Source organism: Debaryomyces fabryi, assembly GCF_001447935.2.
Source record: "Debaryomyces fabryi strain CBS 789 chromosome Unknown contig00078, whole genome shotgun sequence".
NCBI lineage: Eukaryota > Fungi > Ascomycota > Pichiomycetes > Serinales > Debaryomycetaceae > Debaryomyces > Debaryomyces fabryi.
In genome coordinates, this window is record NW_015385504.1 from 1 (window position 1) to 22,230 (window position 22,230).

The window sequence follows — 22,230 nt, forward strand, 5'->3', positions numbered from 1 at the left end:
ATTATTGTTGAGGATCCGTTTAGGGAAAAGCCAATGAATTCGGGAAATCCAAAACAAGACTACATGACTGATAGGCAAGTGGAATTGATTAGCGTACATTTAAAGAAAACCCTTGAGTACTTAGTCAACCAAGTGTTTGAAACGGCTAAGGAATCGGCAAGATTAGCAGGTTCTACAGAACCTTATTTGAACGAGCCATTAAAGGTGAGATGGGTGGAAGCATATTTCCCATGGACATCGCCATCGTGGGAGATCGAAGTATGGTGGAAAGGTGAGTGGTTAGAGTGCTGTGGATGTGGGCTAGTCCAACAACAGGTGTTGCTTAATTCAGGATTAGGAAATGACAAACTAGGATGGGCTTTTGGTGTTGGTCTTGATAGAATCGCTATGTTGTTATTCGGCATTCCCGATATTAGACTTTTCTGGACTTTAGATGAGAGGTTCAGTAATCAGTTTGAAATGGGAAAAATTGCTACTTTCAGGCCATACTCTAAATTTCCAGGTATCAAAAGAGATGTATCATTTTGGCTTCCAAGTGAATCATTATTGCATGTCAACGATGTTATGGAAATTGTTCGTACCCACGGTAATGACTTAATAGAGAATGTAACTAGTATTGATGAGTTTGTTCATCCAAAAACAGGTAAAAGATCCCAATGCTACAGAATTAACTATCAATCTATGGATAGAAACTTGACTAACGAAGAAATCAACGAGATACATAAAAAGGTTGAAGATGATTTAATTACTTATTTCAATGTTACAATCCGTTAGTTAGAAGTAACTTAGTATTTCTTGTATATAAATTTAATTGATGAGGTTTTGTGTAATTTTGAAAGACACAATTTTTTTTGAAAATTGATCAAAATCCGACAGACAATCCAGAACAACTTGTAAACCTATCGATTTGTATTCGTTTCTTATTAAATCCTAGAAGGAAAACTTGAAATGTTAGGACTTGGAAGATCTTTGTTTTCTTCCATCAAGACAGGTACGCCATCTATTGGTTTAAGCGCTTTCAAGCCTAGTATAAATAATTCATTCTTGCTCAACAGCGTAAGACATAAACATGAATATGCACCAAGATTCAAAAGAATCAGAAAAGCATTCAAAGGTAGAGTTAGTGTTAAAACCGGGGGATCAGTAAAGGGTAACTCTTTGGAATTTGGTGAATACGGTTTAAGATTAAAATCCAATGGTATCCGTATGACGGCTACTCAGTTACAAGAAGCTGACAAAGTTATTAAAAGAGAAATTAGACCTTCAAATGGTCAGCTAATTACGAGATTTGTGTGTAATACACCTGTCTGTATTAAAGGTAATCAGACAAGAATGGGTAAAGGTAAGGGTGCATTTTCTCATTGGGCATGTCGTGTTACCACTGGTAAAGTCTTATTCGAGATAAAGGGAAATGTACACGAAAAGGTTGCGAAGGAAGCATTGAGAAAAGCATCTGATAAATTACCTGGCTTGTTTGAAATCATCAACAAAGACTCCAAGGTCAGAGTAAGTATTAATCATTGTATTGATAAGCCGGAAAAAATCAACTACGTTGAAGAATTAAACAAGAATCCAACACGTAAGTGGACCAATATTCAAACTGCTAAAGATCCAATGTTTCAAATGTTTAGAGGACGTTAAATAGACAGATGACCATTGCTTTCCTTAAATATTGAAGAAAATACACTTGTAAATATTATTATTATATATTTTTATTCAAATATATAGTCGACATAACCTATTGGCTGTAGTTCAACCTAAATTGATTTGATTTTTATTCTGAGCCTTATGAAATCAACGTTTCTCGTCGATTACGAAGCGTATATATATATATGTACATTTGCGCATTTAAGTTATATTATCTTATATTTCATGTTTAGTAAACAAACATATCTATGACTGCCCTGAAGGATTCAACCAAATATATTGGTAATTCTTTAAATGTTTTATCTAGACTAGTTGAATCTGATACCGAGATTTCTACAATAGATTTAAATATTATTGAGAATCTAAATACAAATCAGTCTTTAAATTACATAAAGCTAGAACAGCAGCTCAACAAATTAGAAAATAATGCTCATAGCTTAGAAGATTTAAGTAAGTTTTGAGTTCATATGTCATTCCGCTAGAATCCATTAGATCCTACTTTTAATCATTTGACATTCGTTATACCTGACATTATCTAGTTTGATACTAACAATCTCACAGACAATGAATTTAAATCGTTCACTACAATGTTGCTGGAAATCGAAAATCAAATAGAAAAAATTGAAAATATAACAAAGGAAATAGATAATTGGTCTAAAGAATTATCATCAAAGGTTAAAAAACTCTGATATAATAGAGTATGCTGCAGCCAACTGCTTAAATTGATATTACTCAATTGGTGCTCAGGAATATTCCTCACAATATTCATTTCTTTCTGATATTATGCATTCTATTTACTACTAACATAACATTTATTACATATTCTGGAATATGAATCAATATACTACATCATAATCATCATACTCAGTACTATAGATGAAGTAATGCTTAATAGGAATGTGATAAAGTCTATAATCATTCCTGTAATGCTTTCAATCTTTCTCTCATTTCATCTAATGCTTCGTGATCAACATCATCTTCTAACTGAATATCATTCGCTTTAGGTTCTTCCAATTCTGAAGGCATATTACTTGTAGGAACTTCATTATCAATTTTAGAGAATTTGTCTTCAGTCAAACTTTGAATAATCTTGTTTACTTCATCTTGCGATTCGCTTTCTAATTCGTCATCCTCAACATCCAAATCCACCATATCCTCCATCATTTCATTGATAACACCTGCTTTCATTAACTCTTTCAGTAATTCTTGCATCGTCCCCAGGATTGCACCTATGCTGACTAGTTGATTAACATCTTTCATAACTCCAGTCAGTAGCTGTAAAGATGAAGTGAGCTTATTCATAGACCATTGTTCATTGATAGACATGGTTATCGAATCTATTCGTGTCTTAGAAAGATATAATTTATTGTATTGACGATTAATACCAATCAATTCCCTAGCATATATTTTTGCTGATTTATAGTCCTTGTCCTTAGCCGATTTCTTGATCAAGGCTTCAGTTTTCTTCTTTAAAGGTTGTAACTGATTCATTGACCGATCTAACTCTCGTTTATTTTTACGAAGTAATTGGTTTATTTTCCTCATCTAAGTTTATGTTAGTATCATTTAGTTGCATTTGACCCCACAATTCTAAATAATGAAAAAATTAAACGTATCCACATACTTGTTCCTTAGGATCAGGTCCCCATATTGCCTTCTTTATATAATCCATGGTTATTCATATATTATTCAACAATGTAGTTATCTTCAAGAAGTAATTATTTCTTCGATACTAGAATGCGAATTTAAGGAGCTTAGTAAAAAACGAGATATAAATAATTTTTAATTTAATCCCTTATTTATAAAGATGCCTAGGTATGAAGAAGATAATGTGCCTAACTATGCACAGACTATACTCTTGATAGTTTTGTCGTTCATAATTCCCCCTGTTCCCATAATTATGCTTTCGAATAACTCCATATTCACCAAAGAATGTCTTATATCAGTTATCTTAACTTTGCTAGGACATATTCCTGGTGTCGTCTTTAGTTTATACTACGTTCTTATTGAATACCCAAAAAGAATCACCAGACGTTCTGGAAGAGATGGTTATATAAGAATTGGAGATGACGATGAGATAAGACCTACCCTGGTAGTTGATAGTAACCCATATGCTCAAGAGCAGGAAAGACAGGGGTCCCTGTTGGATATTCCACAAAATGAATCTGAATCTTTGCATCCACCACCTCCAGATTATGAAGAAATAGCTGGAGGAAGTAATGGCCAGAAAGATAGTAAACTGGCTGGTGATAATAAAGTGCAATATTGAGTCTTATGTTTAATTATTTGTTTCCTTTCTATATCTACTTATTTTGGTAGTTCATATTTACGTAATAATCATCAATGATATACTCTTTACTATTGTTTTTCTAATGCAACCATCGATTTAGCGACAAATCCCTCCAAATGAAATATACTCTTCTGCCCTAAACTCAAACGTTCATCGAATACTGCGCCGATCTCAACTAGACTTTGAGTTATGGCTGCATTGCTGTTAGATACTTCAATTAAGTTAAATAAAAGCTTCTTTAAAATGATTCTAGGAGGAATACAATGGGATAACAATTCGTAAAACACCACTCTTACTTTGGCTAAATTAGCAACTGTCCTATTTGATACAATGGATTTAGCCAAATTTTGAATAATTACTTCCCAGTCCAATGCAATCACCGCCAGGTCTGTATTATTAATTGCAATCAGTTCTCCTTGCATCAGAATCGTTTCAAAACATAATAAAGCTTTTCTCAAGTTACGTTCTGAGCTTTTCGATACTTTGTTGAAGAATTCTTGCTTCTTTGTTTCATTATGAGGATTAAACTTAACTGACTCTTTATCGGCTATGCATAACAAGATATTGCTGATTTCTTGATCAGATGGTGCAGGTATTCTCACTAGTAATGTTCTTGACTTAATAGGCGATATAATATTTGATGTCGTATTACATATCATAATTATTCTGATATTAGCTGAGTATTTCTCCATTGTTCTTCTCAACGCTGCTTGTGCATCTCTACTTAATGAGTCTGCTTCATTTATAATAACAACCTTAAATCTATGCTTTGATGCAGACTTAGATTGGTTACTAAAATCTACTTGTTCTGTTGATGCAACATCTTTCAATAAATCTTGAATGACAACTCTGTCATTGTTTCCCATATCAGAAGGTGTGATCTCTAAATGATAAGGTGAACTCAAAACATTAAACTCTAATTTTCTATTAGAAGAGGTAGTAAATACCTTTACATCAATTTTCAATTTCTCTACTTGTGGTCCAAATAATTCATGTAAAGTACAATAAATTCTTGTTTTCTTACCACTGCCTGGAGGTCCATAAACTAACAAATGTGGAAAATCACCTGTGCTTGCCAAAGCAGCTAGATTTTGCGTAATTGACTCATGATATGACAATTGCTTTAAATTTTTAGGTCTATATTTATCTACCCACAACGACATACTGCTTTAGATTCTCTATTTCTTCTAGTTTACTAAAGGCCACACCCAAAGAATTAAGCATCTATTGGAAATTTTGACGCGTATATAAAAATATTATATACAGGATGCAATCAAGGAACGAAGTCCATTGCAAGTTCAGCTCCTTCGTTTTCTGTCATAACTAAATATTATTCATATTATACAATGTATTAAATGTATTAATTGTGTCATAAGGTAGATTGACTAAACAGGTAATAGAAAATAAACTAAGAGTAAAGTTGCAGCTTGATGGGCGTAATATCTCTGTTTAACCAAAATTGAGCAAGCCAAACTATACTAAGATATTACTGAAAAGGTCTCAGTATATCTTATAGTCTTGATAAAACCACTATCTTTGAATTACAGCCTTTCAAACCTTTGGTTTGGTCCTTAAAAAGTGAGAAGGACATTCATATCCTCCCGGGTTTTTCTTCAAATACTCTTGATGGTACTCTTCTGCATCGTACCAAATTTTTATAGGCTCTATTATAGTAACTATCTTGTGGTTTGGATACCATTCTTTTTGCATTTTTTCTTTAATGTCCCACGCTATTTTCTGGTCCTTTTCATCGTGCGTCATAATGGCTGATCTATATTGAGTGCCTACATCAGGGCCTTGAGCATTAACTGTGGTTGGATCATGCATTCTAAAGAAAGTATCCAAGAGCTTTTCAAGTGTAACTTCGGAAGGTTCATATGAAATTTGAATACTTTCAACAAAGTCAGTTGAGCCGGAGCAGACTCTTTCGTAATTGACATTGCCAACAGTTGGAATACCATTGGCGTATCCCACTTTAATGTCAATTATACCCTGATTACCAAAATATCTTCTGAATACTTTTTCTACGCCCCAGAAGCATCCAGCTGCCAAAGTAATTAGGGAGGATGTAGGTGTAGTTTTTAATGCAGATGAGACTGATGTGGTCATTTTCACTTTTATTCACAAATACTTGTACTAAGTCTTTTCAAAATGTTATAGAATTCAACTATACTCCAAGCTGGTACGATAGTAATTGTGGAAATCTAAATGCTTATATTACTAACTAATAATGGGCTCCCATCAATTTTAAACGGCACACCATATTGATGAGTATCACGTGATATTATTAATACTCCGAGCTTACAATCTTTTGTATGCAATACGTAATATGCAACACCTATGAGACACCTTACTTGTTTCTTCTGAAGCCGAAAAATCCTTTTTTCTTCTCTTTTTCGGCTGTATTGGTAGTTTCAATCGTGCCGTTATTAGTATTACAGTTACCTTTCTGGCTTGAAATAGTTTTCATGCTAGTGGAAGATGATTTTCGTTCTATGCCTGGTAATGTACTTACCAATTTTGATTCTCTTCTCTTTAAGCCACCTACCCAGCTCTTTTTTTCCGATTTTGGTGTCTGTATTTCTTTCTCGTTTTCAGAGAATGTCTTATTCGAAGTTGATAAATTAAGACTTGTAGGGCGAGACTCACTGGATTCTTTTATTGGGGGATCTTTGAAAGGATTCATAAATTGTCTCTTGGAAAATGATCCAGCATCGGATGATGTAGCCAGTGGAAGGTAATCTTTAGTTTCAAATGTTTCAGATGAGGACCTACTGAATGATTTTTCAATATCATTGTTTGCTTCTTCTACCACTGGGTTATTAAACTTGGCTGATGATACAGAAGACGTTTTCCTTACAGATGTGGTAGAAATACTTGAATTATCATAGACTGAAGTATTACGGAAATTCTGTGCTAATGAGTAATCACCACCATCGTACAAATCATTAATATTAAACCCAAAATCAATGGCATCTTCAGAATTATCAGTTGTATCACATTTTTGATAAAATAGAATATAAGCACTTGCCAACCCTGGTCCATTACCAAAAAAGCGCATAACATATGCATCATCTACCAACTCAACTGTTTCATCATCAAATAGTAACCACAATTTAGCCTTAATTTTACATAAAGAAATATAATGGCCATGCATTGGACCGCCACCTATGTGAACAACCAAAGCATATAAGTCGTAAAGAGAGAAGTCATCCTCTGACTTATCTTCATTTTTCTTGGAAGTTGTCGTGGTATTAAATAATCTTAATGTTGAAGGATATGATATTGAATCAAATAGTTTGACCATTTTATCAACATTTTCGTCATACTTAAACCTCTTAAAGTTAATTACTAAAATTTCAGGAAGATCCTTTAATTTAATAGTTTTAGTGGCCTCTTGCAATGAAGAACACGTATTACAATAAAATTTGTTTTGATGTGTTAATGTTTCCAGTCTTGAAAAATTATTCAATGAATATGTTAACGAATATGAGCTTTCACCAGGTGGAACATCAACTGATAAATCCAAGAATGTTTCTTCTTTAGATGTTACAGTCTCACAGGATAAACATTTAGTTTCATTGGTAATTAACCCTTGGAATAATTTATTACACCAGTTATTTTGGGGTCCATTTTCCTTATCCAAACACTCAATTATCTCGTTAATTAAATAATTAAAGAATTCATGAGCATCGTGGTGCATGTTATTTTGTCGGAATAAGTAGTTTTTATCTTTTAGTTTATTAATGAAGTATGTTGGGGAAACAACCCCTGTTTGCGATTTATTTTCTATCATACTCTCGAAAATATCCTTCAAAGAATATAATAAAGCAGAATCATCTGATTGCTGCGTTGGAAGTTGTAGAGAATGGTCTAAATTGATTATAGGTCCGTTAATTAATGCTGATCTTTTTCTTTGGTCTATTGATGGATTAGGATTGATAGGATAAATTTGACTACTTAAATATGGTTCTGGTTGAGGAATACCAATTATTACTACACATGATTGTGGTGTGATTGATATTTCGTCTTTTTGGGATCCATTTTGAGTGCCATTATTTCCATTTGTATTACTTTGATCGTTATTCAATAACATGGATGATGATTGTGAGTAATTATTTTTATTTGCTGGATTTGCTGGATTCGAGGAGGATCTTGTTATCAATAATGGTAAGTTCTGAAAATCTATGCTTTTCTTAATTAATATGCGTTGCTGAGTTGAAAGTGCCTCGCAGTTTCTGGCTTCAACTATCATGGAATTTTTATTTATGTCAGATTCGTTCGAACCGTTCATATTTTTCGTATTGTTATTGCTGCTAGAATTATTCGAATTGAATTTAATGCCAAATATAGATCCTTTTCTTGAAGATTTGGGTCTCTCAGTAGTTTCATTAACAGCCAGCGATTGAGGGCTCTTACCTTGTTCTTTCGCTCTTTTAGCCACCATTTGCTCATATTTAGTGGTGAATCCGTGTGGTTTTACCCCTGCAACAGATAGTTTTCTATCGTGTACTGTAATGTTATGCTGGGCCAATTGTGTACGGAAATTCTCTGTATAGAACAAGCATTGCAATATAGAATTGCAATAACACGTATTCCCAAAATTCTCCATGCCAAATATCTTGTTAGACCCATCTCCGTAAGGCAACAGCTTCTTACTACTAGTGCTAGATCTATTCCCATTCATAGTTTCAATGAGCCGGCTCTATATCTATACTTATTCTATAATTACCAGCCGGCGATTTATCTTATAAATCTAATAATTTCATTTTAACAGTTGGGTTAGTCACGTGAGCGTGTTCATTTCTCCATAAATGGAATTACTCCTAAACTTTTCATCTACAAAAGTGGGTACTAAGTTCGGTAATTAATAATTTTTATACATTCATACTTTGTTCTATATATGTAGTATTGGCCTAATTCTTTTTGAGGAAAGCAGATTCTCTAGGAACAGTGAACCCTTTTTGAACTTCTGGTAATTTGTCTAAGGCATCAAACCATTTACTGGTTAATGGCCATTGCTTTATGTCAATGTCAAGGCCACTCAAAAACTTGGCCCACGAGAAAATTGCAATGTCAGAAATACAGTAATGATCGCCCACAAGATACAAACCATTATTCTGATTACGTTTCAAGTACTCTTCAACCACTGAATACAACCTTTTTGTTTCAGCAGTGTATCTTTTGATACCGTATTCAATTTTCTCAGGAGCAAACTTAACGAAATGGTTTGCTTGGCCTTGCATTGGACCAAGTCCTGCCATTTGGAAGTACAAGGTTTCCAATTGCAAGTAGTAATTTTTCGTGCCTAACTCGTACGAGAATTTATGATTCTTATCGTATGTGTCAACAAGGTATTGCATAATTGCTGCAGTCTCACTGATAGTGACTCCTGTGCTCGAATCAACTAGAGTTGGAATTCTACCATTAGGATTTAACTTAAGGAACCAGTCTTCTTTTTGTTCGTTCTTGCTAATATCAATGTACTGGGCATCGTATTTGAGGCCCAACAATTCTAATAAGACCGAGACTTTGAATCCATTAGGAGTACTACAAGAGTAAAGTTTTATTCCGCTTGCTACCGACATGATTAATTGATAAACTTTAATACGCTTTAATAATTTGGGACATTACGCTATTAAATACTCACAAACCCTTACTAATCAGATTGATAGTACAAGACACGCAGCGGAAGTAATTCGCTAACCCACCCAAATTAGTAATCATAAGTCAAGTCTATTATCTGCGCCAAATCTCAATAAAGAACTGTGTAAGTATTGGATATTGTTATGTAAGCGCAACAGGATTTATGGTCCTCAATTTAATTGGAATATTTGTGTTGTATTACTTCTATAATTATGGACAACACAAATGTTTGGTTTTCGAGAGAGTTAATTGGCCATGACTAATACTAACTCGTCATCTCCCGATACGCCACAATTGAAAAAAAGTAGGAATAGATGTCTAAGTTGCAAAAAATTGAAGATTAAATGTGACGAGGCTAAGCCTAAATGTGAATATTGTGAGTACACTAAACGAGAATGTATTTACCCAGATCCTAGCACGAATAAGAAGAGAGGACGGAAACCGAAGACAATAAAGACGATTGAGAAACTAGAGCATGTAGAGCAAATAAATCCGTCGTCAGTGGAACTTTGGAACAGCCAAATGTGCCTCAATTCAGTTGCACGTCAATTAGATATTTCACAATTTGAATTTCGGTTACTACATTATTTTCAGGACCACTATATAAGAATTGAAAATACAGATCCTCTCGACAGGGTTTGGAAATTTCAAGTTCCAAAGTTGTGGCAAGAATCCGATATCGTTAGACAAAGTATTTTCTCTCTCAGTGCAATGCATTTATGGGCATTATGTGATTTGACCTCGTTAATGCAAGAAGATATTAAGGACTACAAATCTAAAAAAATAACATTTCTTAGGAATATTTCAAGCACTGAGTTGTTTCTAAATCCCAATACTTTAAAGGCTTGTTTATATGAGAAGACATGCGAATATTTCACTAACTGCTTGCAAAGAACAAATTGTATGATGGATGCAATCATAAATCAAAATTATGTTATCTCCACAGTATTCCAGGCCGCAGAGGTTGTTATCTCAGGTATTTTATTATTCTCTTTTTTGGCATTACAGCCTCATGGGCTCATACCATTGCTTTCGTACGATTCTGCTACGCCTGATATATTATCAATGTGTAAAGGGATGAAAACATCTATGTCTTATGCATTTCCATTGTTATATAATTCACCCTATCGTGGATTATTTCACTTAAATGAAATTATGGATCCACCTAAAATAACTGAAAAAGATCGATATCCTTTGATCGAATACTTAAGAGGTGAACTTGAAGAGAGTACCCAAAATTACAAATTCCTAGATGACCAATACAAAACTTTTAAGTGGTCAATTGATTTGCTTGAAATTGACTTCTGCAGGACAATTGAAACGAATAACCCACTACCGATTTACAGATGGATCTTCTTGGTTGATATCAAAATGTACGATATAATAAAGATTCACAAACATAGTTTTGGATTGAAGCTATTGTACATTTATACTTGCTTATGTGTGATGTGCCAATTTAGAATCGACCAGAAAACAAATATTTGGCTCGAGTATATAGATTGGTACAAAGATTACAACCATAATTTATTTGGTAAATGGAATGATTCTTACGATAAGGAAATGTATGAATTAGTTGTGAAAAAAAATTTTGAGATCCCAAAAGATTCCTATCATCTATTGGAAACTTTTGTCCCTCTAATTTATTTATAGGAGGAATTAAATATTTATTGAGTAAAATATTTTTAAGCCAACAAAAATTATGAACTAAACTAGCTAATTAGATTTATCCATCAAGCGAGTAACCCAAATCAACACCTTCGAACTGTTTAGCCAAGTTCTCTAATTTGCCTTTCATTAATTGCAAGTTGGGTACGTTGGTTTCGAATCTTGGCAACCACTCTGCTACACCATGTTGCAACACACCTTTGGCCCTTGTTTTTCCATGGTCAACATGTCCATAAGAGCCGTGTAGAGTCAATCTAGTACTTTTTGATGAGTACGAAGCTCTATGCAAAATGTTACTATTATAAAAGACAACATCGCCGGGATTCAAATCAACTATGATTTGTCCATTAATGAATTCCTTTCTGTTATCATTGGAAGTCTTTTCACGCTCTTCCTGCGTCCTGATTCTGTTATGGGAACCAGGAATAACAATTAAGCATTTATCCTCAGTCAAGGGTAAATTGAATTGAGTTCCCGCATACGGATCTTGTAATAATTGTTCAGCTTCTTCTTCTTCACTAACTTCCGGCTTGATATAATCTCTATGCCAATCTAAATCGAAATCTGTCAAAGGGTTAATAAGCATATTAAAAAGCTCCATACTTAATCCGTTCTTATCTGTCTGTAAGATATCGCCCGCAATATCCAATAATTTATCAGACGAGTAGCACTCATGAAATGGTGTTGACAAGACTCCTAAATCAGGGCTCAATAATCCAGATATTCCCCAGATATCAGGGCTAAAATTCTTTGGCCAAGGAGGAAACTGCTTCCCTCTGGTCCTGACTTCCGGCCACTTACCTTCTCTTGCATACTCAACTACATTTTCAGATGCATTTCTATACTTATTTACTTCTTCTTGCGTTAATAACCCTCTCACGATAGTGAAGCCATCCTTAGCGATTTGATCGTGGTGTTTGTGTGAGATTTGAATTGTCATTTTAATGTGTTTCTTTTTTTGAATTATGTATCGAATATAGAAGGGTCATTACAGTAGATTAAGCTTACTATTTATATTGTAATTAATAAGTATCCATGTATACACTGTAACGTACTTTCAAAATTCAAAAAAATAAGTTCAAATGTAACCTCGCTATAATGTAACGTCGATGTTACATTATAATTTTGGGACATTGTAATATTTGAAAACTTCAAGTTTTACCATCTATAAATATCAAATTTTAATATTATAAGTTAGAAAGCATTCAATTACATACTTACAATGGCAATTAATATCAATTGGGGAATTTTAGGTGCTGGGAATATATCCTCACAATTCGTTCATGACTTGTGCTTGAGTAATGAAAAAGGTGATAATGAAGTTAAGCACATAGTTAGATCAATTGGGACCTCTTCAAAAACAAAAGGTCAAGCTTTTATCGATTCAAATTGTATTAAATCAAACAATAACGAAGGCATTATTCCAGATTTACAAACTTATGATGAATTTTTTACTAATGATCAAATTGATGTTGTTTATGTTGGTACCCCACACCCACTACATAAACATCAAGTTATTCAGGCTTTAGAAAATAATAAGCATGTTCTTTGTGAAAAGCCATTCACAATTAATTCAGCAGATGCTAATGAGATAATTCAACTTGCAAAGAAGAAAAACAGATTCTTAATGGAAGCTGTCTGGACAAGATTTTTCCCATCTATTACACTTCTGAAGAAATACATATTTGAAGATAAACTTCTTGGTAAGATCAATAGATTATTTGTTGACTTTGCATATGATGCTGATATTGAAAATCTACCAGTTACGTCAAGGCTCAGAGATATAAAACTAGGCGGCGGTTCATTATTAGACATAGGCATTTATTCTATAACTTACGCAAGAATCTTGTTAGATGACAAAGTTGGAATCCAAGCGACAGAATTTGACACGAAGTCATTTCTCACGTTAGATCCTATCGATAAAGTTGATTATACCTCGTCTATTTTAATGAAATATGTAGATGGGAAACAAGGAATATTAACATGTTCTAATTATACTGATGGACAGGAACCATTCTTAAGGCTTGAAGGCTCAAAGGGGACATTAGAAATGTGGGCCACGAATCCTGCTCGTCCCAAAAAATTCAGGATTACGTTTAAAGACAGCAGTGATCCTATAGAATATGAAGACAACAGTGCATTTAATGGCTTTATTCATGAAGCTGATGCAGTCGCTAGAAATATCATCCTGGGAAAGTTAGAAAACGATACGATGCCTTTAAGTGAAACTCTTTTAGTGATGAAAATTATGGATACAGTCAGGGCAGAAAATGGCTTGGAATATCCTGAAGATAAATCTTGAATTAGGATACAGCCTTGAGTGCGAAGTTCTCTGATGTGCTAGTTGAGTATACAGGTTTTGCTGAGAAAAATTCATGTAACCTACTTATTTTGGTTCAAATCTATATTTTTTTAGCCAAATGTAATTAAGGACTTTATACTTAAAATTTATCATATTTCATTCTATTGTTTACGTTATATTCGTCTAAGCGAATTAATATAAAAAATTATGTTTACCCAAGAAACAATTCGATTTGATGATATTACGCAAGATATATTTCTTTTGAATGACATCATTTTCATCATTTACTATTCTTCAAACCCGTGGAACTTTTGTTATTATTGGCTGGCGATATCTTCTATGACAAGAATTAATCCGAAAGAACAATAAAGCCGCATGGATTGCATGTGGTTAGTACTAAAAGGGCTCAAAAGTACATAAAAATTTTTCCGGCAACCGATCCTGTTGAGATTATTTGGCAATCATATCTTGCAACCTATAAAAGAATATTTCGATCTCCTTCAAAAAACAACTTCGTTTCTAAAATATTTGTTTATTCAATAAATTTAATTAATTATGTTTGAAGATAATGAGAAAGACTTGAAATCGACTAACGAATTTGTGGATAATGGTTCCAATTCAAGCAATCATACTGCCAATGGCTCATTTACGCCGAAGGATAAAATTGACAGTAATGAACTTGAAAACCATGAAACTCCTAAAGATCCAGATCAAATTCCATCTGCAAATGAAATTGTTGAAAATTTGCCTACCTTGCCAGAAAAATCTGCTAAAGATTATTTATCTACTTCCTTTTTCTGTTTATTAATTGCTTTCGGTGGTTATGTTTTCGGCTATGATACCGGTACAATCTCAGGTTTTGTTAATATGACTGACTTTAAAAGGAGATTTGGTAGTTTAGATAATGGTGAGTATGTTTTAACCAATATTAGAACTGGTCTCATTGTTGCAATTTTTAATATTGGTTGTGCTGTTGGTGGTATTTTTCTCTCCAAAATAGGTGATATATATGGCCGTCGTGTTGGCCTTATGTTTTCCATGCTTATTTATGTTGTCGGTACTATTATTATTATTTCAGCTACCGATAAATGGTACCAAGTGGTAATTGGTAGAGCCATTACCGGGTTAGCTGTTGGTTGTGTTTCAGTTCTCTCGCCCATGTTTATTGGCGAGTCTGCACCTAAGGCAGTAAGAGGCACATTGGTTTGTTGCTTTCAACTTTTTATTACTTTGGGTATTTTCTTAGGATATTGTACAACCTACGGTACTAAGGTATATGATGATTCTCGTCAATGGAGAATTCCACTGGGTTTATGTTTTGCATGGGCCATATTGTTGACTATTGGTATGGTTTGCATGCCAGAATCCCCTCGTTATCTTATTGAGAAAAACAAGATCGAAGAAGCCAAAAAATCCATTGGTATTTCTAATAAGGTATCTGCAGAAAACCCAGCTGTCTATACAGAAATTCAATTAATTCAGGCTGGTATTGATAGAGAAAAGTTGGCAGGTTCTGCTTCTTGGTCCCAATTAATAACTGGTAAACCAAGAATATTCAGTCGTGTTATCACTGGTATTGTCTTGCAATCGATTCAGCAATTAACAGGTAACAATTATTTCTTTTATTATGGTACCACTATTTTTCAAGCCGTTGGATTAAATGATTCATTCCAAACTTCCATCATCTTGGGTGTTGTTAATTTTTGTTCAACATTTGTCGGTATTTACAGTATTGAAAAATTAGGAAGAAGAGTTTGTTTGTTAACAGGTTCTGTCGCGTGCAGCATTTGTTTTATTATTTACTCAGTATTAGGATCTGTTGCCTTGTATCCTGAAGGTTACGATGGACCAACGGATCAGCCAACAGGTAATGCGTTGATTTTCATTACTTGTTTATTCATTTTCTCATTTGCGTCGACATGGGCTGGTGGTGTCTATACTATTGTATCAGAGATTTACCCATTAAGAATTAGATCCAAGGCTATGGCGGTAGCTACTGCTGCTAACTGGATCTGGGGGTTCTTGATTTCTTTCTTCACTCCTATGATCACTGCCAATATTCATTTCTATTACGGTTTTGTTTTCACAGGTTGTTTGATCTTTTCATTCTTTTATGTTTACTTCTTTGTTTATGAAACTAAAGGGTTGTCATTGGAAGAGGTCGATGAATTATATTCTCTGAAGACACCAGCATGGAAATCCTCTGGTTGGGTACCACCATCTACAGATAATATGGCGCATCATACTGGGTTTGCATCGGAAGCTAAACCTTCTGATGAACAAGTCTAAAAATAATTTTTTAGTGGTCATTCCAAATGTTGCATTTAAATCGTTCTTTACATTAATAGTTTAAAACTTATTGTAAATATATAACATAACATAACATAACATAACATAACATAGATAAGAATATAAAACGTAGAGCAATACGGAATTTGTGGAGGCCTCCAAGGAAATTCTTGTTATACAATTATTTTGATTCCCCCTCTTTCATAGCCCTACATATCCAAGACTATTTAAAAATGGTAGGATCTTTAATATCTGAATCGCCTTGGATAATGTTGTAACTCTTTCCAAAAGTCTGAGCATTGTTTAAAATTTGTACTATAACACGAGCGACATCAATTCTATCGATAGACGTTTCTAGTCCTTCCTTTGCACCTATTATACTAATTTTTCCAGTTCCTTCATTATCAGTCAAAGTAGTAGGCTTCAATATGGTAAAGTCTAAATCGTCTTGGAATTCATTTATCAAGATTCTATCAGCATAGTGCTTAGCAATGTAATAATTATGAAGCGGTGACTTTGAAAAATATTCACGATCATCAGCATGAAGAGCACTTATAAGCACTAATCTACGTACTCTAGCTATACGTGCAGCTTCAAATGTTTTAACAGCGCCATCTAAATCAACTTGTAAAAGATTCTTACCAGCAGATCCTGCTGTAAAGACTACCGCATCATGACCCTCAATTATTCTTGCGATATCTTTAACCGATGCATTATCTAGCGCTAATTTCGCTGAGGTTATTTGACTGGATATGGAGGATATGGATTTCTCTTGTTCTGTTGATCTGACAACAGCAGTTGGATTTAAGTTGGAACTTGCAAGTTCTTTTAGAACAAGCTTTCCTATTTGGCCAGTTGCACCAAAAACTATAACGTTCTTTGCTAAGCATGACATTTTATACCACTTATTTTTCAATTTATAATCGATGTATATATATAAGAGAAAGCAAGGGTGACATTTACTTAGAAATCAAGGAGCTGGTTTATAATGTTCTTGTATACAGGAAATTATATTGTGCTGCTTGTTTCAATATCAGAAAGCAAATCATAGTTTCCCTAGAGAAGGTTGAGCAACTCGCAAGGTATATGTAAAATTTCAGTACAAATATTGCGTTAGATACATTTGCGAACGTTACTATCTATTATGTCCATAAGGCTATATGTAGGATTATTATTGGCTTGATTACCTTGTATATTTAACAATCTCCTTCCTTTGTGGTTTTTGATCTATATATCCTTTTCAACCCTCTCGAATTCACCTGCTGCATATACTTTTTCTCTTTCATTGTCATCAATTACAGCCTTTTCTTCTTCTTCTTCTTGCGATCTAACAATCCTAATTTCAGGACCTAAAAATGTGATCAAGAGCACATACCCGAAGACACATCCCATGAATATTGCCATGACCTTACCATAATTAACAACATCTTTTCCTATTTCAGGTAAAGGAAATCTTTCACCAATAGTTGACTCGATGGTAGAAGAAGCGGATGAAGCAAGGTTTCCTAATTGATAAGCAATACCAACGATGAAAGATCTATACTCATAAGCAGGTGTACTAAGTTCACTTAAATGAATTGGTATAACACCAAAGGCTCCTTGAACGCCGAACTGCAAGAAAAAAACTGCAGCATTTATACCTCCATTTTTAACGAATGCCCAAGGGTAAATCAAAGCACCTCCTAAAATGCAACAAATTATAATAGAAAATCTTCTACCAAGAAAGTTTGAAAAGTGACCCATGACTATACCACCTAAAATAGCCCCTAAGTTAGCGACACAATTTGTTACTGTAGATCTGTCGTCACTGAATCGTAATTGTGTCTTTAAATAGGTAGGATATAAATCTTGGGATCCATGAGACATAAAATTAAACCCTGCCATAAGTAAAACCATGTAAACTAACATGAGCCAATAATACTTTAAAACATTAGCAGCTTTTTTCTCGAAGGATTGTGTTTTAACACCAGACGATTCCTCTATTGCCTTTTCTAATTTCTTTTTCTGGTAAGCATCCGTCTGTGGTAATACAGCTCTAGCCGTTATGATCAAGACAGACACACCTGCAGCAAACCAAAATTGTGCTCTCCATGATTTTGAAGTAGTATCAGCAATTGCTCTACTGAAAATAACCGCTAAAAGATAACCCAAAGCATAACCTTGTTGTAATACTCCAGAAATGAATCCCTTTGCTTTTATTGGGCAATCATCTAAAGCTGTCGCGGTCGCATTGCCGTAGATGCCTCCCATAATAATTCCAAATAAAGCTCTAACTCCCAAAAATTGTTTAAATGTTTTTATGAACCCAGTTCCGACTTGTAAAATACACATTAAAATTAAATTAATGACGAAAGGCCATTTTGAACCATACTTGTCACCAAAGTATCCAAAAATGAAGGCACCGATTGTTCTCAACATTAAAACTAAAGTAATTCCCCAAGTAATCAGTTTCACATCAGTTTGTAAATCGCTCGCTAACTTATCCACATTAAGATTAACAGTAAAGAAGTCAAAACTATCCCATGTCCATGCTGCTAAACCTGAAAGAATAAATAGCCACTGTTTACCTGAGATTTCTTTGATAGCAGGAAACGGATTCAATAAATCCCTGTTAGCTTGCATATACTCCTTGGTTGGTAACAATTCAGTGAATCTGCTTTTTAAGTAATTATTAATAGACCCAGCAGAGAAACTTGGGGCCTTTAAAGCAGCTTGTTGAGATTCAGTGTTATGATATTTTTGTTCTTGCTCGACATTATCAATAGAGTGTTCTATATCTTCCCCAGAAATACTACGGGAAGATCTAGACAGAGATTCTCTGGACATTCAATAAATAGTTTTTTATGAAATAATGAAGAGAAAAAGGGCTGAAAGAATATTAAAGTAAAATTTTCAAGTATATATATATTGCAAAGATTTCCAGTCTGATGCGGTAAGCCGCATCAAATTTGGGGAGACACATTATTGATGTCAAATAAGATTTGACATGCATGAACCCGGGTATTAAATTATCCGATTTCTAATACAACCAGCTATATAATAGTTGACTACTATGTATTGCGGATTATTAATGTTATAACTTACTACTTTTATACGGTTACTAGTGTTATATATTTCTACATAAAATTTTTGCGTTAGATTCTAAGTTTTATTGATTGAGTTTTATAAAGTGGGGCTCTCGAGGGGAAATTCGCAAAATTTTCTGTTTGACTCATTAAGTGATGTGCGTTGGTAATCAAAGCTACAATATTTTTTACTGGAGCCGATGGATTCTATTTTTGAAAGAAATTATTGGGTCATGTGATTGAATACAAGAACCTTTTTATTGATAAGCATCTCTACATAGAGTTTATGCTTATAAACCTTGTAAAATTATTTTTAAAATGCTTATCGCAATTAATAAACTTTTTTATGTTTGTCATGTTCAAATTTTATTCCTTTATACCTAGTACTTATTTCTACTTTGAATTAGGACGTTTATTCTACTTTCACTGTATTTTTCAAATCTCGGTATATCTAACTTCATCTTTCTGTTTTGGTATATTTATCATTATTCGAAAATCTAATTTGAACATTTAATCCTCTAGATTCTGTCAGCAAAGAAACAGTAGTTCTAATGTCAGATGATAGCGACACTTGTAGGATCATAGAGAAGCCGAATCATCGTTCATTCACAAGTAGTTCAACAACTCATATAAAATATAAATTAAGGGTGTGATCGACTTTTTCATTTTATATATCAGACTTAAAATATCATAAATTCAATTGTAATTTACAAATTCTATATGCAGATTTATCCATAAAAGAATAGATAGGATTCTATCTATATTCGAAAGTACTTTATTCATAATGCTCAGTCTGAAGCTTCTCCTTTTCAGAACTATCAATATCCATAGTTTGGATTTCAGGTTCAAACTGTTTATCTACTTGCTCAATCTTTATTCTCTTAAAGTCAGCTTCCGATTTCGATGCTAACCAGCTATCGTTTGCAAATAAATAGTCAATGTCTTCCAAGGTTCTGTTGGCAGTTTCGGGGCAGAATAAGTATACTAAAACAAGCGAAAGAAAATTACATGCCCCAAATATATATAACGTTTTTTCCCCGATATTACTAAACATAATCGGACATAAAAGCGTTAACCACCCATTTCCAATAGACCACCCGACGACACCAAATGCATTGCCCTGGGCCCTAACTTTTAATGGAAATATTTCAGTTGGATAAAGCCATGGAACGGCTAACCATGTTGCTCCAAAAATTGAGGTATAAATAAATACAAAACTTGCAGCTGCAGCACCATAAGATGAATTCTTTGGATTGTTTTGCTGAAGTTTTGAAAATCCGCCTGCCAAAAACATGGATATTCCTTGTCCTATTGCTCCCCAAAATAATGTGAATCTTCTACCGAATCTATCCACTGTGAAAAAATTTATCAATGTTGATAAACAGTAGAATATATTATTAAGTCCACTTAACCAAGCGGACTTACGAGTTCCAAATCCGGCTTGCTTGAAAATCTCTGGTTGATATACTGTAACACCAGCAATTCCAACCCATTCTTGAAGAATTTGCATCCATATAACTATTTGTACACGTCTTGCGATGTGAAGTGTTTTGGCTTTGACAGATTTCTTGCTGTCTTTACTGGGGAAATACCCGAGAAACATACGCCAGTAGCTTGATGATAAAGCTGAATCTTGTTCAAACCTCATGGCATCTACAATTTCAGTAAACTCTTGGTTGCCTCTTTCTACACCTCTCATATTTAGAAGAATTTTCTTAGCGTGGTCCTCTTCACCATTTTTAATGAGCCACCGTGGTGATTCAGGAAAGAACCACACAATACCAAATAACACAAGTAATGGAATAATTTGAAAAGCAATTGGAAACCTCCACTGGAATGCTGAAAACCCACCATCTATATAACTTAAACCATATTCCAACCAGTATGCAACACAAACACCAAAAATATTCAAGGTGAACTCTATTGCTATGAATGCACCTCTAGATGTATGTTCTGCAGTTTCAGAAGAATACACAGGAACTACGGCATTAAGAATACCAGTACCAATGCCATTAACAAACCTTGCACCACACATCCACGACATTTGTTGTGCAGCACATTGTAATGCTGCCCCAAATATTGCAATTAACGCGCCAAGTGCAATAGCTTTAATTCTACCTTGACGATCTGAGAATAGGCCTCCAAATACACATCCAACAAGTGTACCGAAGTAGTAAATTGCTACTATACCACCTTGCCTAGTTGAATTGGTAACTGTAACATCTCCATTTTTATCAAAATACCCATATTTCATTTTACCTACATAATCTGGAGATGTATTGACACCTGCCATCATACCTTGATCATAACCAAAGAAAAAGATAGCAAGTGCCGCCAATGCAACCACACAATGGGTCAACTTCTTTCCTTTTACGTAATTCTCAAGCAAATATTTCTCTGATATTGAAAATTTCATTTTAATCTTGTTTTCATTGTGAATAACATATAAAAAGTGTTTTAGTGGATAAAGCTACCTTATATTCATTGATTCAGTTCTTCCTTTTTGCGACTTTACCAAAGAATAAGGTTTAACTCGTATGTGTGGGGAAAATATTTTGTTCTGTTTCTTATTATCTTCCCCCACCCCCACAACGTATACTGCATCTCCAGTAAAGTAATCGTTTCAATCCGGCTAACTTACATATATCCGTTGCTATTCCTGAATAATAGAATAATTTGTAACCAATCAGTGTATGGCTTGTCAACAGTTCAAAACGGTACGAACTCTACCTTGGATGCTTCCTGTTCTTTCCGACAATTCATCCGGTCGCGTTTGATGCATGGAGGAATTATAGAAGGTTAGGTAAGAATTACTTGAAGCTAATACTCAATGGTCAAATTAAAACCGAAAATCTCTCACTTACCTTCTCGGGTTCAATAACATACACTTGGTGCTCAATAAAACTTCCGAAAAAAATATTGTCTGCGTTTAAACAACAAAAATTATATATGATTTGACTGTACTGCAGGATACAAAAATCCCATTTAAATAAGAACGTCCCAACATACAGAAAGTAATGCCATTATTTGGCAATAAGGGCAATAAGGATTCTAACTAATTATAAAACTTCGAATGACTCATATAATTGTCTTCTTCAAAGACCATTTGTTGTAAAACAGCTATCCATGCACTGGTTTAAGATCTATGCTGTGGAATAATATAGAAAAATCTTTAAAATTAACAAAATCTGTTGTAAATGTCCTTCCACATGAAATTATCGGTAACGTTTATTCTTTCAAAAATAGTCTAATTTGAATATATCACTTACAAAGCTAACATTAAAGACAATCTCAATTTTGACTTATTAATACTGCATATTGATTTA

The 22,230-nt window shown here is 34.0% G+C and overlaps 16 protein-coding genes across 16 annotated transcripts; 7 read left to right on the forward strand and 9 right to left on the reverse strand.

The window, feature by feature from the left end:
* Positions 1-33: 33 nt before the first annotated feature.
* Positions 34-774, forward strand: AC631_03542 (uncharacterized protein; the record flags this gene model as incomplete). Its single annotated transcript, XM_015612371.1, has 1 exon — positions 34-774. The coding sequence occupies one exon, from the start codon at positions 34-36 to the stop codon at positions 772-774; it is 741 nt and encodes a 246-aa protein (XP_015466769.1).
* Positions 775-948: 174 nt separating this feature from the next.
* AC631_03543 (mitochondrial 54S ribosomal protein uL16m) lies at positions 949-1,641 on the forward strand (the record flags this gene model as incomplete). Its single annotated transcript, XM_015612372.1, has 1 exon — positions 949-1,641. One exon carries the CDS (start codon positions 949-951, stop codon positions 1,639-1,641), a length of 693 nt encoding a protein of 230 aa, XP_015466770.1.
* Positions 1,642-1,895: 254 nt separating this feature from the next.
* Positions 1,896-2,108, forward strand: AC631_03544 (uncharacterized protein; the record flags this gene model as incomplete). The annotated part of the gene is made up of 1 exon (XM_015612373.1): positions 1,896-2,108. The coding sequence occupies one exon, from the start codon at positions 1,896-1,898 to the stop codon at positions 2,106-2,108; it is 213 nt and encodes a 70-aa protein (XP_015466771.1).
* Positions 2,109-2,562: 454 nt separating this feature from the next.
* VPS24 (ESCRT-III subunit protein) lies at positions 2,563-3,319 on the reverse strand (the record flags this gene model as incomplete). The annotated part of the gene is made up of 2 exons (XM_015612374.1): positions 2,563-3,192; positions 3,272-3,319. 2 exons carry the CDS (start codon positions 3,317-3,319, stop codon positions 2,563-2,565), a joined length of 678 nt encoding a protein of 225 aa, XP_015466772.1.
* A 135-nt stretch (positions 3,320-3,454) lies between these two features.
* Positions 3,455-3,916, forward strand: AC631_03546 (uncharacterized protein; the record flags this gene model as incomplete). Its single annotated transcript, XM_015612375.1, has 1 exon — positions 3,455-3,916. The coding sequence occupies one exon, from the start codon at positions 3,455-3,457 to the stop codon at positions 3,914-3,916; it is 462 nt and encodes a 153-aa protein (XP_015466773.1).
* Positions 3,917-4,005: 89 nt separating this feature from the next.
* Positions 4,006-5,100, reverse strand: RFC5 (replication factor C subunit 5; the record flags this gene model as incomplete). Its single annotated transcript, XM_015612376.1, has 1 exon — positions 4,006-5,100. The coding sequence occupies one exon, from the start codon at positions 5,098-5,100 to the stop codon at positions 4,006-4,008; it is 1,095 nt and encodes a 364-aa protein (XP_015466774.1).
* A 388-nt stretch (positions 5,101-5,488) lies between these two features.
* On the reverse strand, positions 5,489-6,046 carry MXR1 (peptide-methionine-S-sulfoxide reductase; the record flags this gene model as incomplete). The annotated part of the gene is made up of 1 exon (XM_015612377.1): positions 5,489-6,046. One exon carries the CDS (start codon positions 6,044-6,046, stop codon positions 5,489-5,491), a length of 558 nt encoding a protein of 185 aa, XP_015466775.1.
* A 241-nt stretch (positions 6,047-6,287) lies between these two features.
* UBP13 (ubiquitin-specific protease) lies at positions 6,288-8,624 on the reverse strand (the record flags this gene model as incomplete). The annotated part of the gene is made up of 1 exon (XM_015612378.1): positions 6,288-8,624. One exon carries the CDS (start codon positions 8,622-8,624, stop codon positions 6,288-6,290), a length of 2,337 nt encoding a protein of 778 aa, XP_015466776.1.
* A 229-nt stretch (positions 8,625-8,853) lies between these two features.
* Positions 8,854-9,525, reverse strand: GST2 (glutathione S-transferase GST2; the record flags this gene model as incomplete). The annotated part of the gene is made up of 1 exon (XM_015612379.1): positions 8,854-9,525. One exon carries the CDS (start codon positions 9,523-9,525, stop codon positions 8,854-8,856), a length of 672 nt encoding a protein of 223 aa, XP_015466777.1.
* A 313-nt stretch (positions 9,526-9,838) lies between these two features.
* Positions 9,839-11,233, forward strand: AC631_03551 (Zn(II)2Cys6 transcription factor domain-containing protein; the record flags this gene model as incomplete). Its single annotated transcript, XM_015612380.1, has 1 exon — positions 9,839-11,233. One exon carries the CDS (start codon positions 9,839-9,841, stop codon positions 11,231-11,233), a length of 1,395 nt encoding a protein of 464 aa, XP_015466778.1.
* Positions 11,234-11,306: 73 nt separating this feature from the next.
* Positions 11,307-12,188, reverse strand: AC631_03552 (uncharacterized protein; the record flags this gene model as incomplete). Its single annotated transcript, XM_015612381.1, has 1 exon — positions 11,307-12,188. One exon carries the CDS (start codon positions 12,186-12,188, stop codon positions 11,307-11,309), a length of 882 nt encoding a protein of 293 aa, XP_015466779.1.
* Positions 12,189-12,470: 282 nt separating this feature from the next.
* AC631_03553 (uncharacterized protein) lies at positions 12,471-13,550 on the forward strand (the record flags this gene model as incomplete). The annotated part of the gene is made up of 1 exon (XM_015612382.1): positions 12,471-13,550. One exon carries the CDS (start codon positions 12,471-12,473, stop codon positions 13,548-13,550), a length of 1,080 nt encoding a protein of 359 aa, XP_015466780.1.
* A 555-nt stretch (positions 13,551-14,105) lies between these two features.
* AC631_03554 (sugar porter family MFS transporter) lies at positions 14,106-15,839 on the forward strand (the record flags this gene model as incomplete). Its single annotated transcript, XM_015612383.1, has 1 exon — positions 14,106-15,839. The coding sequence occupies one exon, from the start codon at positions 14,106-14,108 to the stop codon at positions 15,837-15,839; it is 1,734 nt and encodes a 577-aa protein (XP_015466781.1).
* A 223-nt stretch (positions 15,840-16,062) lies between these two features.
* On the reverse strand, positions 16,063-16,734 carry AC631_03555 (uncharacterized protein; the record flags this gene model as incomplete). The annotated part of the gene is made up of 1 exon (XM_015612384.1): positions 16,063-16,734. The coding sequence occupies one exon, from the start codon at positions 16,732-16,734 to the stop codon at positions 16,063-16,065; it is 672 nt and encodes a 223-aa protein (XP_015466782.1).
* Positions 16,735-17,066: 332 nt separating this feature from the next.
* Positions 17,067-18,665, reverse strand: AC631_03556 (uncharacterized protein; the record flags this gene model as incomplete). Its single annotated transcript, XM_015612385.1, has 1 exon — positions 17,067-18,665. The coding sequence occupies one exon, from the start codon at positions 18,663-18,665 to the stop codon at positions 17,067-17,069; it is 1,599 nt and encodes a 532-aa protein (XP_015466783.1).
* A 1,014-nt stretch (positions 18,666-19,679) lies between these two features.
* AC631_03557 (sugar porter family MFS transporter) lies at positions 19,680-21,320 on the reverse strand (the record flags this gene model as incomplete). The annotated part of the gene is made up of 1 exon (XM_015612386.1): positions 19,680-21,320. One exon carries the CDS (start codon positions 21,318-21,320, stop codon positions 19,680-19,682), a length of 1,641 nt encoding a protein of 546 aa, XP_015466784.1.
* Positions 21,321-22,230: the final 910 nt, after the last annotated feature.